At 41.3% G+C, this 17,227-nt stretch overlaps 1 protein-coding gene across 1 annotated transcript in view; it reads right to left on the reverse strand.

The window, feature by feature from the left end:
- The window catches only part of HERC2 (HECT and RLD domain containing E3 ubiquitin protein ligase 2), a 227,857-nt gene that overhangs the window by 186,909 nt on the left and 23,721 nt on the right, over positions 1 to 17,227 (reverse strand). Inside the window, exon 3 of the mRNA XM_011981498.1 lies at positions 11,220 to 11,354. Within this exon, the coding sequence (XP_011836888.1) occupies positions 11,220 to 11,354 (135 nt within the window). The remainder of the gene's footprint in view (positions 1 to 11,219; positions 11,355 to 17,227) is intronic.

The following is a 17,227-nucleotide window of genomic DNA, read 5'->3' on the forward strand; positions in this document are numbered from 1 at the left end:
ATCCTGGCTAACACGGTGAAACCCCGTCTCTACTAAAAATACAAAAAAAATTAGCCGGGCGTGGTGGCGGGCGCCTGTAGTCCCAGCTACTCGGGTGGCTGAGGCAGGAGAATGGCGTGAACCCGGGAGGCGGAGCTTGCAGTGAGCTGAGATCCGGCCACTGCACTCCAGCCTGGGTGACAGAGCTAGATGTGGGCATAATGTGGCAAATAATTAAAAGCAGCCATGATAAAAAGGTTTCAACAAGCAATTACAAACACATGTGAAATAAATGAAAAAATAGAAAGCCTAAGACAAGAAAAGGAAGAGAAAAGAAACCAAATAGAATTTAGAACTGAAAAATACAATAACCAAAATAAAAACTCAGTGAATGGAAATAGCAGTAGAATGGAGGAAAAAGGTCAAAGAATCAGTGATGGAAAAGATAGAAGTTACTCAATGTGAATAACACAGAAGAAATACACGCCCCCGGTGGCTCACAGCTGTAATCCCAGCACTTTGGGAGGCTAAGGTAGGCGGATCACAAGGTCAGGAGTTTGAAACTAGCCTGGCCAACATGGTGAAACCCGATCTCTATTAAAAATACAAAAATGAGCTGGGCATGGTGGCAGGCACCTGTAATCTCAGCTACTCGAGAGGCTGAGACAGGAGAATCGTTCGAACTCGGGGGGAGGCGGTTGCAGTGAGCTGAGATCGTGCCATTGCACTCCAGCCTGGGAAATAGGGAGCGACTCCGTCTCAAAAAAAAAAAAAAAAAGAAAGAAAGAAAGAAATATATGTCCCCACAAAAAACAAAAACAAAAACAAAAAAAAACAGTCTCGGAGACCTATGGGACTATAACAACTCTGGTCACTGAACTCAGGAAGGGACAGGAGAAAGAAGGCGGGGTTGAAACTGTACTCTAAGAAGTGATGGCTTAGAAGTTCCCAAATTTGGCAAAAGACATAAATCTACAGATCTAAAGTAAGCAAACCCTAAACAGGATGAACCCAAAGAAATCCAATCTAAGACATATCATAATCAAACTCCAAAAAACAGAAGACAAAACATTTCAAAAGCCACTAAAGAAAAACAGTACCTTAGCTATTGTGGATTAACAAGTCAAATGACAGCGAATTTCTCATCAGATACCATGGAGGCCAGCTGAAAGTATAAAATATTTTTCAAATGATGAGAAGAACCATTACCACAGAATTCTTATATCCAGGAAAAATGTCCTTCAGAAATGAAAAAGAAAGCAAAACATTCTCAGAGGAAGTAAAATAGAATTTGTCACCAGAAGACACACACGAAAAGAAAGGCTAATGGAAGTTCTTTAAGCAGAATGGCAACCATCAAACAAGAAAACCCTGGAACTTCCAGAAAGAAGAGCATGACACGCACACCTACGCATAAATACAGTAGACTCTTTCCTCACCTCTTGACTTTGCTAAATTATGTCTGAGGGTTCAACCAAAAATTATAACACTGTCATATGTGCTTATCAATGTAAGCAAATGAAATACTTAAGGCAAATATATTATGAAAAGAAGAACATAAAGGAACATAAAGGAAGGTAGTTTCTATATCCCAGAAGCTGGTAAATGACAACACTAGGTACAATCTGATAAGTGTTCATACACACACAGGTTGAGTGTCCCTTACATAACGCTCAGGAGCCCAAGTGTTCCACATTCAGATTTTTATCAGATTTAGGAATATTTGCATGTAAATAATGAGATATTTTGGGGATAGGACCCAAGTCTAAATACATTCATTTATGTTTTATATATACCTTATACACAGAGCCTGAAGGTAATTTTATATAGAATGCTTAATATGTGTATACCTTATACACAGAGCCTGAAGGTAATTTTATATAGAATGCTTAATAATTTTTTGTATGAAACAAAGTTCATGATAAGTACTTATGAATGGAATTTTCAACTTGGGGGCATCACGCTGGGGTGCCAAAAAGTTTCAAATTTTGGGGCATTTCAGATTTTGGATTTAGGGTTCAGAGATGCTTAATCTGCATGTAATATATCACCTAGAAAAGTCACTAAAAAAGCTATACAAAAAGATACACTCCAAAACACTATAGATAAAATAGAATGCTAAAAATGGTCAAGTAAACCACAGAGAGCCAGGAAGAACCGAACCAAAAAAATGAAAAACAGAAGAAACAGAAAATACCAAACAAAATGGCAGTGTTAAGCCTCAATTTACCAATGACATTAAATTAAATGTAAACAGTCTAAATACATCAATTAAAAGACAGACACTGGCAGAGTAGACTAGAGAACATGATGCAGCTACATGTTGTCCACAAGAAAGTGACTTCAAACAGGCAAAGTGAAAACAGAAGTATAGAAAAAGAAAGATCATGCAAACATTACTGAAAGGACAGCAGAAGTTGGCTACATTTATATCAAATAAAGTAAACTTCAGAGCAAAGAAAATTATCACTAGGGCCAGGCACAGTGGCTCACGCCTGTAATCCTAGCACTTTGGGAGGCCAAGGGGGGTGGATCACCCGAGCTCAGGAGTTTGAGACCAGACTGGTCAACACGGCAAAACCCCATCTCTACTAAAAATACAAAAATTAGCTGGACCTGATGGCGGATGCCTATAATTCCAGCTACTCAGGAGGCTGAGGCAGGAGAATCACTTGAACCCAGTGGGGTCAGACGTTGCAGTGAGCTGAGATCGTGCCACTTCACTCCTGCCTGGGCAAAAGGAGCAAAACTCTGTCTCAAAAAAAAAAAAGATAATTACCAGGAACAGATGGCAACATTATAAAATAAGAACTTGGTCAATCCACCGTTAAGAGGCAGCAATTCGAAACATGTATACACCAAACAAACAAAAACAATGAACAGAACTGAAAGGAGAAAAAGACATATAGTTGGAGACCTCAAAATCTCCCTCTACAGCTGATAAAATTAGGAGACAGAAAAGCCACCAGGATATAGAACTCAACATCACCATCAATCAACTAGATCCAATCAAAATTTATAGAACACTCCAGTCAGTAACAGCAGAATACAAAATCTTTTCAAGTATCCACAAAACAAATACTAAGTTAGAACATATTCTGAGGCATAAAACAAACCTAACAAATTTTTTGAAATTAAAGTCAACACAGCCTATGTTCCCTCAAACAATGGAAACAAATTAGAAGTCAACAAGAATTACAGGAAAATTGCCTAACTCTCAGAAACTAAACTTCTAAATAACCCATGGATCAAAGAGGAAGTCTCAAGGAAAATTTTAAAATATATTCTGAACTGAGAGAAAATGCAAGTACAATACATCAAAATGTATGGGAAAGAGCTACAGTGGGTGAGAGAAATTTACAGCACTAAATAAATGGTACATTAGAAACTTGGAAACAAATCAATAATATAAGTGCCCCCTCAGCAACCTAAAAGAAAAAAAATAGCAAAATAAACCCAAAAGTAAGCAGAAAGGAAGAAATAATTAAGGTAAGAGTAGAAACAAAAGAAACAAAGTGAAAACAGAAAAACAATAAACAGTAAAGCAAAAAGCTGGATCTTTGAAAAGATCAATAAAACTGACACACCTCTCTAAGCAAGACTGACCAAAAAAAAAAAAAAAAAAAAGACATAAATTACCAACATTAGTATTGAAACAGGCTCTGAAGATATCAAAAAAGATAATTACGAATTACTAGGTACAACTCTACACACGCAACTTTGACATCTTGGGCAAAATGGACTTATTCCTCAAATAATACAAATAACCACAACTCACCAAATATAAAATAGATTATTTGAACAGCCCTACCACTCTCAAGAAAACTGAATTCCTAATTCTAAGAATTCCCAAAAAAAGAAATTACCATACTCAAATGAATTCACTGGATAATTCCATCAAGCATTAAAAAATAATTAATACAGACTGAAAACAATCTCTTCCAGAAACTAGAAGAGGAAAAACCTCCCAATTCATTTTAAGAAGCTAATATTAGCATGATATCGAACCTAAAGACAGTACAAACTACAGAACAATATACTTTATATATACAGAGACACACAAAAATATTCAGTTATTTACAAGCAAGTAAAATTAAACAAAATATAAAAAGAATTTCACATCATCACCAAGTAGTTTCATTCCAGGAATGAAGTTGGTTCAACAGTCAAAAATCAATGTAACCCACCCTATTAATAGGCTAAAGAACAAAAATCGCATGATTACCTATCAAATGATTTAGAAAAAGCAAATAACAAAATTCAATACTCATACATAATAAAAATTCTCAGAAAATAGCAATAAATGGGAACTTCATCCTGATAAACAGCATTTACAAAACCTTAAGCTAAAACTTATGCTAACAGCAATGTCAGAAAGGGTCCTCCTAGACCTACTTTACACTGCAGAGTGAATCATTAAGAATGATTTAGATAGTCACTAAGAGTTTACTGTCCTAAGAGATTACAACACCCAATGGCCAGCAAGCCCTTTTCATTAGACAAAAAGAAAAGCTGTGATCTGTCAACACTCCCAGAAGGTTCACTGTGAAATGTGCACCTCTGAACTCCTGCTGAGGGCCTACACGCTGCAATGTTGAGAAGCAAGTGTCCAGAGGTCTCCTTGGAAACACTGAAAAAAAATGTCAGGGACTCATGGATGAATAGAGGCACGAAAAGGTGGAGAGAGCTGTGATAAAGAATGTGGGATAACGCCAGCGGCACAGTCTTAGGTGGTCAATACGTGGGTGCGCACTGTAAAACTCTTTCAACTTTTCTGTATTTTTTTTTCATAATAAAATGTTGGAAAAAATGAACCTGTGAAAAAGGAAGCTTTAGTCAAACACATCTAAGCAAAAGAAAAAACAAGTTCTAAATTCCCATGGCTCAAATTAATGTGTTTCTCTTTTTAGGTTGAGCTGGAAGAGCAAAAAAGAAAAAAGGAATGAAAGGAATAGGAGCTATTCTAAAAGCTCCAAATTCCACCTGCAGTTTGATTAAAGATGACATGGCTCAAGAATATGCTTTTGATTCAAGCTCCTTCAAGGCTGCCAGGTAGAGAGCTGGCTCTGCGAAAGCTCTGTACCTGTGAGCAAGCAGAGCTTCCAAAGAAAACCCTCTTCATTAAAGCCACTGTGAGTCAATAAGCTGGGCTTTAATCTGAGCAAGAAAGGTATTATTTTTGATCTAATTACACACCCATAACTGTAGATACTTTGATGCCTAGGTGAGGGGAAAGAAGGAGAAGGGAAAAACAGATTTTTAAAATCACAACAAATGTTTATCAAACAGTATGTGCCAGGCACTGACTTAGGAGCTTCAAGTGCATTATTTCATGTCATTTGCACAGCAACTCTCTGAGTACTTTCATTTATTTTATATATATAACATAATTTTAATTATTTACATTATATTATACTTATTCCTTTTTTTTTTTTTTGAGACAGAGTCGCACTCTGTCACCCAGGCTGGAATGCAACAGCACGATCTCGGCTCACTGCAACCTGAGCCTCCCAGGTTCATGCCATTCTCCTGCCTGAGCCTCCCCCAGAAGATGCGACTATAGGCGCCTGCCAACCAACCCCGGCTAATTTTTTTGTATCTTTAGTAGAGATGGGGTTTCACCATATTAGCCAGGATGGTCTCAATCTCCTGGCCTCATGATCCGCCCGCCTCAGCCTCCCAAAGTGCTGGGATTACAGGTGTGAGCCACCGCGCCCAGCCACTTGCTGATTTTATACATGAGAGGCCCAAGGTGAGACAAAGTGATTTGTGTAGAGTCAGAGATAAAGCCAAAATTGATACCCAAACAGACTGAAAAACTTCTCTGCCAGCAGATCTAGAAATGGTAAATTAGGGAGATCTTCAAACTGAAGGAAAATGATACCAGAAGGCAGCTGGGCTATAAACAAAACCTTAAGGGCCCAAAATGGTAAACATGTAGGTTAACATACAATACTTTTATTTGGCCACTCAAGGTGGCTCTTTGGGAGGCCCAGGCGGGTGGATCATCTGAGGTCAGGAGTTCACCAGCCTGACCAACATGATGAAACCCTGTCTCTACTCAAAAATACAAAATTAGCCATGTGTGGTGGCAAATGCCTGTAATCCCAGCGACTCGGGAGGCTGAACCAGGAGAATAGCGTGGACCCAGGAGGCAGAGGTTGCAGTGAGCCAAGATTGCGCCATTGCACTCCAGCCTGGCAGCCTGGGCAACAAAAGCAAAACTCCATCTCAAAAAAAAAAAGCCGGGTGTGGTGGCCACGCCTATAATTCCAGCACTTTGGGAGGCTGAGGCAGGTGGATCACCTAAGGTCAGGAGTTAGAGGCCAGCCTGGCCAACATGGTGAAACCCTGTCTCCACTAAAAATACAAAAACATTAGCTGGGCATAGTGGGGTGTGCCTGTAATCCCAGATACTAGGGAGGCTGAGGCAGGAGAATTGCTTGAACCCAGGAGGCGGAGGTTGCAGTGAGCTGAGATCATGCCATTGCACTCTAGCCTGGGTAACAAGAGCAAAACTCTGTCTCAAAAAAAAAAAAAGACTTTTTTTTCTCTTTTCAATTTTGAGGGGAAAAAATGTAATTGCCTATTTAAAGCATAAACAAAAACAGCATATTGTGGGGTTTACACCATGTTTCACTTGGATATATGACACAGCAACACAACCAACCAAGAACAGGTCAGAAGCAGGAGGCCGTAGTCAGAGAACTGCCCCAAGGCTCAGGCAGGGTAATACCATGAGAGTAGACAGCGACAAGTGAAAGATGTAGCGGAAAACCCCAGAGATGACAGATTTAAACCCAAGTGGTCTAAAGACTCCAAGTAAAAACCAGAGGTTGTCAGGCTGAATAAAGAAGCAAGACCTAATTATATGATACCTGAAAGAAATCCACTTCACACATACACAAAGGTTGAAAGTGAAAAAAGCTAAACCTGGCAAACGCACCACACAAATACCAAATCAGAAGAAAGGATAGTAGTCAAACCAAGGTGACTTCACAACAAAGAACGTCACCAGAGATAAAGGGGGTCAAATTTACGAAAATGATGTAAAAATCCTAAAAGTGCGTGCATCGTATAACACAGTTCTCAAATACATGAAACAAAAACCGCAGAGCTGAAAGAAAATAATCTGTAATTAGCATGAGATTTCAATTCTCCTCAGAAGAAAGATGAACTAAGCAGTGAAATTGCTTTTCATGCCTCCCCAGCACAACGGAGCTACTCCAGGGAAACAAAGGCCAGTCGCTGGGCCTGATCTCCCCAGAATGCTGAGACCGGCTTCTCTGTAAATAAATGACTGGTATTTGCTAGGAGAAGAATCCTTACCTATGAAATGTTTTTAGCAAGATGTGGTTAGTTTAGGATTGTGTTTGGTAAACATACCTAAAATCCAAGGACTTATGGGACATGGTTCCCTGGAAAACATTCCCTAAAGTGTATAAACTATTTGACTACAAAACGGAAACACTACGCATCCTTAATGCTACTTGTGCAGTGAGATGAGGACACACCTCAGTGAGAGGACGACGCACCTCAGCACCTCAGCGAGAGGACGACGCACCTCAGCAGCTCAGCGAGAGGACGACGCACCTCAGCAGCTCAGCGAGAGGACGACGCACTTCAGCGAGAGGACGGCGCACCTCAGCACCTCAGCACCTCAGTGAGAGGACGCACCTCAGTGAGAGGAGGACGCACCTCAGTGGGAGGACGACGCACCTCAGCGGGAGGACGACGCACCTCAGCAGCTCAGCGAGAGGACGACGCACCTCAGCACCTCAGCGAGAGGACGACGCACCTCAGCGAGAGGACGACGCACCTCAGCACCTCAGCACCTCAGTGAGAGGACGACGCACCTCAGCGGGAGGACGACGCACCTCAGCGAGAGGACGACGCACCTCAGCACCTCAGCGGGAGGACGACGCACCTCAGCGAGAGGACGACGCACCTCAGCACCTCAGTGAGAGGAGGACGCACCTCAGTGAGAGGAGGACGCACCTCAGTGAGAGGAGGACGCACCTCAGTGGGAGGACGACGCACCTCAGCACCTCAGTACCTCAGTGAGAGGACGCACCTCAGTGGGAGGACGACGCACCTCAGTGGGAGGACGACGCACCTCAGCACCTCAGTACCTCAGTGAGAGGGCGCACCTCAGTGGGAGGACGACGCACCTCAGTACCTCAGTGAGAGGAGGACGCACCTCAGTGAGAGGTCTCATCTCTCAGGCGGAGTTCAAACAGGACGGACCTGGGGGAGTTGCACAGACTGTCCCATATCTCTTCCTGCTTTGCCTGAGCACACAAGTGAGGATATTACTTGTATCTTTAAAGTTCCTAAGTAATCTGGTACCGATAAAATCTCTGAGATTCACGTCAAACTAATGTGGTAATCCAACCTTGCGTGTTAGTTCAACTCCTCTCCTAACAGTGAATAGAACAAGTAGGCAGAAAATTATTTCAAGTCAAGGATACCTGAACACTGACAACTTGATCTCACTAAGCATTACAGAGCAGCAAAATACACTTTTTTTTTTTTGAGATGTAGTCTCACTTTGTCACCCAGACTAAAGTGCAGGGGTGCAATCGAGATTACAAGTGCCCACCACCACACCCAGCTAATTTTTGTTATGTTTGGTAGAGACGGTTTCACCATGTTGGCCAGGCTGCTCTTGAACTCCTGACCTAAAGTAATCCACCCACCTCAGCCTCCCAAAGTGCTGGGATTACAGGCATGAGCCACAGCACCCAGCCATTCTTATTACGTGTGCATGAAACATTCCACAGAATACACCATATTCTGGGGCTTAAGACAAGCCTCAACAATGAAATCACAGAATATGTTCTCTGACTACAACCAGTTTAGAAATTGTTAACAGGAGATATTTGAAAATCCCCAAATATTTGAAAATGAAATAACACATTTCCAAATAATAAGTGGGTAAAAGAAGAAATTAAAAGGGAAATTAGAAAATATTTTCAACTGAATGAAGATGAAAATGAATAAACATTTCCAAATTTGTGAAATGTGGCTAAACAATGCTTAGAGGGAAATTTATATTATAGTTTTGAACACTTGTTAGAAAAGACAGAAAATCGAAAGTCAATGATCTAAGCTAAGCCTTTAACTTAAGAAACTAGAAGAGACAGAAGAGTAAATGGAACCCAAAGCCAGCAGAAAAAAGGAAATAATAAAGAGTAAAGCAGAAATCAATGAAAAAGAAACCAAACAAAATCACTAAAACCAACAACTGGCTCTTTGAAAAAACTCAAACTGATAACTTCTAGTAAGACTGAACAAAATGGAAAGAGAGAAAATACAAGGCACATTTCAGCAAATTTCTGGATAACAGACAGTATGTGCTGGTACTTACTACATGCAAGATAATAGCATACGCACTTTGTCTGGCCTACTGTACTGATCCCATAATAACCTACAAAGTGGGTACTATTATTAACTGCAGATACGAATTTTTTTCTTTTTTTTTTTTTCTTTTTTTTTTTTTTTGAGACGGAGTCTCGCTTTGTCTCCCAGGCTGGAGTGCAGTGGCACAATCTCGGCTCACTGCAAGCTCCGCCTCCCGGGTTCACACCATTCTCCTGCCTCAGCCTCCGAGTAGCTGGGACCACAGGCGCCCGCCACCACACCTGGCTAGTTTTTTGTATTTTTAGTAGAGACAGGGTTTCACCATGTTAGCCAGGATGGTCTCGATCTCCTGACCTCATGATCCACCCGCCTCGGCCTCCCAAAGTGCTGGGATTACAGGCTTGAGCCACCGCGCCCGGCCACGAATTTTTTTCTTAAGAGACAGGGTCTGACTCTGTCACCCAGGTAGAGGCACAATCATAGATCACTGCAGCTTCAAACTGCTGGCCTCAAGTAATTCTCTCACCTCAGCGTCCCAAAGTGCTGGGATTACAGGTGCAAGCCTGGTGTCACAAATTATTTTTATATATGTACATTTACACATGTACGTCCATGCAAGGAAAAGAAAGTCTGAATATCCACACCGAAGGGATAATAGTGGCTAACTCTTAGAGGAAAACTGAAATTTGGGTGGGCAGTCAGGTGAAATTTCTGCTTTATAATCTATGTATTTTTATAAAAAAACATTTATTCCATGTATATTTTTAATTGGAACAAAAATGCATCAGACATTTCAAAAATTGAATTACACAAAAAAAAAGTATGCATAGAATAAATATATGGGTTTTACTGGTTTGGATAAAGGCAAAAGATTATGAAAGTCCATCCACAATAAAGAACTCCTATAACCCAAAACAAAAAACTTAATTAAAAAATGGGCAAAAGGGCCAGGCGCAGTGGCTCATGCCTGTAATACCAGCACTTTGGGAGGCCGAGGTGGGTGGATCACTTGAGGTCAGGAGTTCAAGACCAGCCTGGCCAACATAGTGAAACCTCGTCTCTACTAAAAATACAAAAAATTAGCCAGGCACAGTGGCAGGCACCTGTAATCCCAGCTACTCGGGAGGCTGAGGCAGGAGAATCACTTGAACCCGGGAGGCAGAGGTTGCAATGAGCCGAGATTGCACCACTGCACTCCAGCCTGGGCAACGAGAGCCAAACTCTGTCTCCAAAGAAAAAAAAATGGGCAAAGGATTTGAATAGACATTTCTCCAGTGAATGTATAGTAATGGTCAATAAGCATGTAAAAAGATGCTCAGAATGACTAATCAACAGGGAAATGGGAAATGCAAATCAAAACAATGAGATGCTGTACCTACTCACAAAAATTAGGATGGCTATCATCAGAAAAGAAAAAGTGTTGGTGAGGATATGGAGAAATTGGAACCTTGGTATACTGCTGCAAGAATGTAAAACAATGTAGCCACTGTGGAAAACAGTTTACTGGTTCCTCAAAAAGTTACATGTAATGCCAGGTACAATGGCTTACACCTGAAATCTCAGCAACTCAGGAGTCTGAGGCAGGAAGATCCCTTGAAGCCAGGAGTATAAGACCAGCCTGGACAACACAGTGAGATTCTGTCTTTAATTAGTCAACTGTGATGGCTGGGTAACCATGTGAATATACTTAATGCCAATGAACTGTACATATAAAAATGGTTAAAACGGTAAGCTTTATGGTATGTATATTTTACAATATTTAAATTTAATTACATTTTTAAAAATTGTTACCAAAAAAATACTAAGAATCCATCCAAGTTATATAGAAAAGGAGTATCAGATCAAGCTTTCCAAAGTGCCAAAACTCACAAGATTACCTGGTTGCTTGCCCCATACCCAGCTTTCCAGGATTGACTTGGCCCTATATACGGGTGCAGGAGTTTCTTCTTCATCCTTTTTCTCTTTGTCATTCATATCTTCTTTCTTTGTTCCACCCGGTTCGACACTATCATCTGCAGAATTAAAAATATTTTAATCTGTAACTGCTTTTCAGAATGCCATACCATTAGTCTCTGCAAATGTCCCTCCCCGAAAAGTTACAACACACATCATTAACTGAATGTTTGACAACTTAAAAATAAAATACATCAGTCACACCTGTAACAGATCCAGTACACCTGTCTCTTATACACATCTAGATGTGTATAAGAGACAGTCACACCTGTAACAGATCCAGTACACTTTTCATAAAGAAACCAATATATCACCCGGGCACAGGGGCTCATGCCTGTAATCCCAGCATTTTGGGAAGCCAAGACGGGCAGATCACAAGGTCAGGAGATCAAGACCATCCTGGCTAACACAGTGAAACCCTGTCTCTACTAAAAATACAAAAAATTAGCCAGGCATGATGGCGGGCGCCTGTAATCCCAGCTACCCGGGAGGCTGAGGCAGGACAATGGTGTGAACCCTGGAGGCAGAGCTTGCAGTGACCCGAGATGGTGCCACTGTACTCCAGTCTGGGCAACAGAGCAAGACTCTGTAGCAAAAAAAAAAAGAAAAAGAAACCGATATAACAAATTATTCAAAGCATGTCTTCCAAAATGATATTCCATCAACTTCCTAGTACACTTCACAACTGAGAAACTTAGTCTTTGATATTCACCTACTTCAATTTCACACCAATTGCCTTTTTCCAGTGAGTCCCAATGCTTGTGTATACATGGGAAAAGGGAGGGTGTAGAACAGGAGTATGATTCAAAAATCTTTCAACTCTTTACAAGGCCCTACTCCACTGCCAACTGAGAAGCACTGCTATGCAGGGGCGCTGTCACTGAGAGCAGAATTCAAGAGCACTGGGACACAAAGGAAAAGCTGAGAACAATGACTTTAGGCCACTGACAATGTGAAGTTTCAGTCAAAAACAACTGTCATAAAACTCCTTACATAGTAAGCGAAGAGCAGAGAGAACTAACCTTAACCTTGAAGTGTAAACACGTTCCATTACACAAGGCTATTACTAAACATCCAAACAACATAATTAGAAAAATGTATCGAAATCGGTGAAAGACATGATATCCCATCCAAATTACAAATAATGAGTGCCTAAAAGTCTCTAAGGAAACAGATCCTCTGTTTACAACACTTCTGACACCAAATGGATGGACTTTTGCACAAGGCAATTCTCAGTTCTCTGCAACACCCATCTACGTGTCCCACAGTGCAATTCAATTCTGAAACTAACTACCTAGAATTAGCACAGACCCCACAGGTTAATAACAGGAAAGAAAAGGTATAATGCTGAAAAAAATATCCAAAGAACTAATGGCTGAAAACTTCCTAAGTTCAGCAAATGGCATAAACCTAGGCAGACTGAAGAATCTAGGCAGACTGAAGAAGCCCAAACAAGATAAATCCAAAAGAAGCCATGACTAGGCACATCATAATCAACTGCTAAACACTAAGGACAAAACCTTCTGAAAAGTGCCACAGAAAGCAGGTGTAGAAGAGTGTGTTGTGGGGCCCGAAATCAAGGCTAAATATTACGTGCTGCCTTGACGTCAGTAAAATCAAGAAGGCCTCAAATAGCCTAACCACAAGGTCTCCCCCCAGCTCTGCTCCCACGGATAAGGTCCCAAAGCCAAACAACCCTCCTTATCATGGAGACCCGACCCCAGCCTGCTCATCCCTGCCGGCCCAGAGTTATTCAAACAAGCCAATCACATCTTCCCATGGAAGCAAAGTCATCTCACCCTCTTCTTACTACAAAATGTGCCTCCCACAGCCCCTGGTGGTTCACTCTGTTCCCAAGTGCAGCCCCCGTGTGGCATGCGGTGTCCCCCACCTCCAGGGCTGTGAGCATGCATGACTAATAAACTGCTATTTCATCTGTCCAGTGTCAGTGTCCTATGTTCAGCCATCCCATATCCCTAGGGCAGGAATCTTCTAGGGTTATAAACAGAACTTAAATCAACCTCTCCTTGGTTATTTTACTGGTTCCATGATACAGCTGCTTCTGTGCAAAAGATCTGAACAGAAACTTCACAGAGGATACAAGAGTGGCAAAGAACATGATATTCAGCATCATTAGCCATTACGGAAATGCAAATTTAAACCACAATGAGATCCCACTAGACTTGTTAGAATGGCTCAACTAAAAATCACTGATAACACCAAGAGCTAACAAAGACACAAAGCAACAGAAACATGACAGATTGCCAGTGGGAATGCAAACTAAAACAGCCACTTTGGAAAACACTTCAGCACATGATCCAGCTTTCACACTACTAGGTCTTTATCCTAGGGAAATGGAAACTATATTCACACAAAATCTGTACAGAAATGCTCACAGCAGGATTACAATTACAAAAGAAACATGGAAACAACCACAAGGTCGTACAACAGCGGAATGGATAAACACAATGTGGTACATCCAAATGATGAAACACTATTCAGCAATAAAAAGAACTATTAATACACAGAACAACAGACAAACCTCAAACATATCACTGGGAGTAAATGAAGATGGTTTCAAAACGTTAAAGTATGATTCCACTTACATGACATTCTCAAAAAGAATACCCTATCCTGATGGAGAATAGATCAGTGGTTGCTAGGGTACGAGGCCAGGGAACATGTGATAAAAAGGAGTAGCACAAGGGAGCTTTTGGGGTGATGAAACTTCTCCATCCTGATGATGGCGGGGGTTACATGAATCTACAGAACTCATAATTTACTTAACTAGGGATCACAATAAATTTCATATGTTTTTTAATTTAAAAAATGTTGGCTGGGTGTGGTGGCTCACACCTGTAATCCCAGCTACTTGGGAGGCTGAGGCAGGAGAATAGCTTGAACCTGGAAGGCAGTTCATGCCACTCAAAAACAAACAACAAAAAAAAAGTGAAAATAACCTAATATGTACTATACAAAGCATCTGGCCTACCAACAACACATTACCCTTTTAAATCTTTACAAAAAACCTTGAAGGAGACAGGTTTTGTTGTCTCCAGTTTACCAAGGTAGACACCTGGGATCACAAAATACAGAGCAGAACCCAGCCAGGAACACAGCTCAGGTGAGAACACAGGTGCTGGCACTAAATGCCAGACTCTGCACTACATGTATGTGTGCATGTGTGTATGTGTGCGTGTGTGTGTGTGGTCACTAACCACAGCCCAGGGGCCAAACCCAGTCCACAGCCTCTTTCTGTATGGTCTGAAAGGAAAGAAAGTATTTTACTTTTGTTGTTCTTTCGAGACAGAGTCTTGGCTCACCACAACCTCCACCTCCCAGGTTCAGGCAATTCTCCCGGGTTCAAATGATTCTCGTGCCTCAGCCTCTGAGTAGCTGGGATTACAGGCGTGCACCATCATGCCCAGCTAATTTTTTGTTTTTAGTAGAGATGGGGTTTCACCATGTTGGCCAGGCTGGTCTCGAACTCCTGACCTCAGGTGATCCACCCACCTTGGCCTCCCAAAGTGCTGGGATTACTGGTGTAAGCCACCACGTCCGGCCACCGTATTTTATATTTTTTAATGATTGAAAAATAATCAAAAGGAAAACAGTAGTTTGTGACTTGCAAACATTCTGTGAACGTCATCTTTTGGTGTCCATAAATCAAGTTTACAGAATGAACCTCCCCTGCCCACTGACGTAGTGTTGTCTGTGGCTACTTTCGCACTACAGCTGCAAGGGCCCCTGGCTATGACAGAGACCATATGGTTCACTGAGAGCTTAAAATATTTACTATCTGGCCCTTTAGAGAAAGTATGCCACCCCTATCCTCCATCTGGCTATAAATTTTACAAATAAAAAAAATGCAACATTCATAATTTTAAACTCAGTACACTGGAACACTGCTCATCTCCCTTCTTCAAGACGAAAAGCTTCGACAGTCACCAGGAAGCAGACAAGAACCCTAAGTACACCTCAAGTGTTATTCTCAGGAGCATAAATTACAACACTTTACAATAGCAAAAGCAGGATGAAGTCACTGGTGGCCATGAAAACAACCAAGAATAATTAGCACCATCAGCTCAAAGACCACACCACATCAGCTTCAATATTCGTCTACTTTTCCTTTCACTACTGTAGGGTTCAAAGTATACATAGAGAAAATTGAACACATACTGCCCAAACACATTGCTTATAGAATGCTGGAGAGAAGGGAAGCGAGACCTCCCATTGGCCAGGTGTGGTGGCTCACGCCTGTAATCCCAGCACTTTGAGAGGCCAATGTGGGAGGATCACTTGAACCTAGGAGATTGAGACCAGCCTGACCAACACGGCAAAACCCCATCTCTATTAAAAATACAAAATCAGGCTGGGCACGATAGCTCACATCTGTAATCCTAGCACTTTGGGAGGCCAAGGTGAGAGGATCACTTGAGGTCACAAGTTCGAGACCAGCCTGGCCAAGATGGTGAAATCCGTCTTTACTAAAAATACAACAATTAGCTGGGCGTGGTGGAGGGCACCTGTAATCCCAGCTACCCAGGAGGCTGAGGCAGAGAACTCAGGAGGCGGTGGTTGCAGTGAGCCGAGATCATGCCACTGGCCTCCAGCCTGAGCAACAGAACAAGACTCCCTCACGAGAGGAAAAAACAAACAAAAAAATTCATCAAATGTAATGAATAAAACATATACTTTGGATTTTTCCATGTACTTAGCTTTTCTTGAAAAAAAAAAATTTTTCAAAAAATGTATTCAGTGTATCTAATACTGAAATGGAGAAAAGACTTAATGTTAAAGAAAAAACAAAACAAAACAAAAAGCACTATAGACACTGACATGGAAAAGATATTTAATGTTAAAAAAAAACTATATTAACTGAGTAATACCTCCCGATGAGAAGTGCTATATTAAATATAAACCTATTATGTTGTTTAAAAAAAAAAAAAGATGAAAATCAAAAGCACTATGCAGAGTGAAAGAAGCCAGACACAGAAGAACCTGACTACATGATTCAATTTATGGAGTTCTAGAACTGGCACAATCTGTCAATGCTAGAGAAACATCAGACCAGTTATTGACTCTGGGAAGAAGGGGCAGGACACGAGAGAACTTTCTGAGCAAGAGTCATGATAAAGATGTGGGTTACACAGGTTACATTTGTCAAAACTTGTGAAATGGTGAACTCAGATGCGTTTCATTATATATAAATTTTACCTGAAAGTCAAAAACATAAAGTTTAACTAAAATCAATTACATACATGAGTGTCTAAGGAGCTAGGTGAGACAAACAGTGGATGGACAGACGGCAGGATGTGGAGCCAAACCGCAGCCACTCACTGTACACGTCTGTCAGTTATTGTGCGTGTGTGTGTGAATATTTTCAAACAAACATTAAAAAAAAAAAAAACGGGTAACTGCTTGACACTGAAACTGAAAAGGGAGACTAATACTTTTTCCCATGGTTTGTTTTGGTTTTTTTTTAGATGCAGTCTCACTCTGTCACCCAGGCTGGAGTGCAGTAACACAATCTCAGCTCACTGCAACCTCCACCTCCTGGGTTCAAGCAATTCTCCTGCCTTGGCCTCCCAAGAAGCTGGGATTACAGGCGCCCGCCACCATGCCTGGCTAATTTTTGTATTTTTTAGTATAGACGGGGTTTCACCATGTTGGCCAGGCTGGTCTCAGACTTCCAACCTCAAATGATCTGCCTGCCTCAGCCTCCCTAAGTGCTGGAATTACAGGCATGATCCACCGCACCCGGTCCCCATGTATTTTCAAGTGGACACTATCCCAATTCATTCTACAAAAGAAGAAGAAATACTTTCTTCAGTCTAATGCTCTCCCAACTGAGCTATTTCAACTGAGAAGAAATACCTTCTAAAGTGGTAGCTTTATCCATGTTGATGACTCTCAAGTAGGAGGACCAACA

Source organism: Mandrillus leucophaeus, unplaced genomic scaffold, assembly GCF_000951045.1.
Source record: "Mandrillus leucophaeus isolate KB7577 unplaced genomic scaffold, Mleu.le_1.0 Scaffold227, whole genome shotgun sequence".
Lineage (NCBI taxonomy): Eukaryota > Metazoa > Chordata > Mammalia > Primates > Cercopithecidae > Mandrillus > Mandrillus leucophaeus.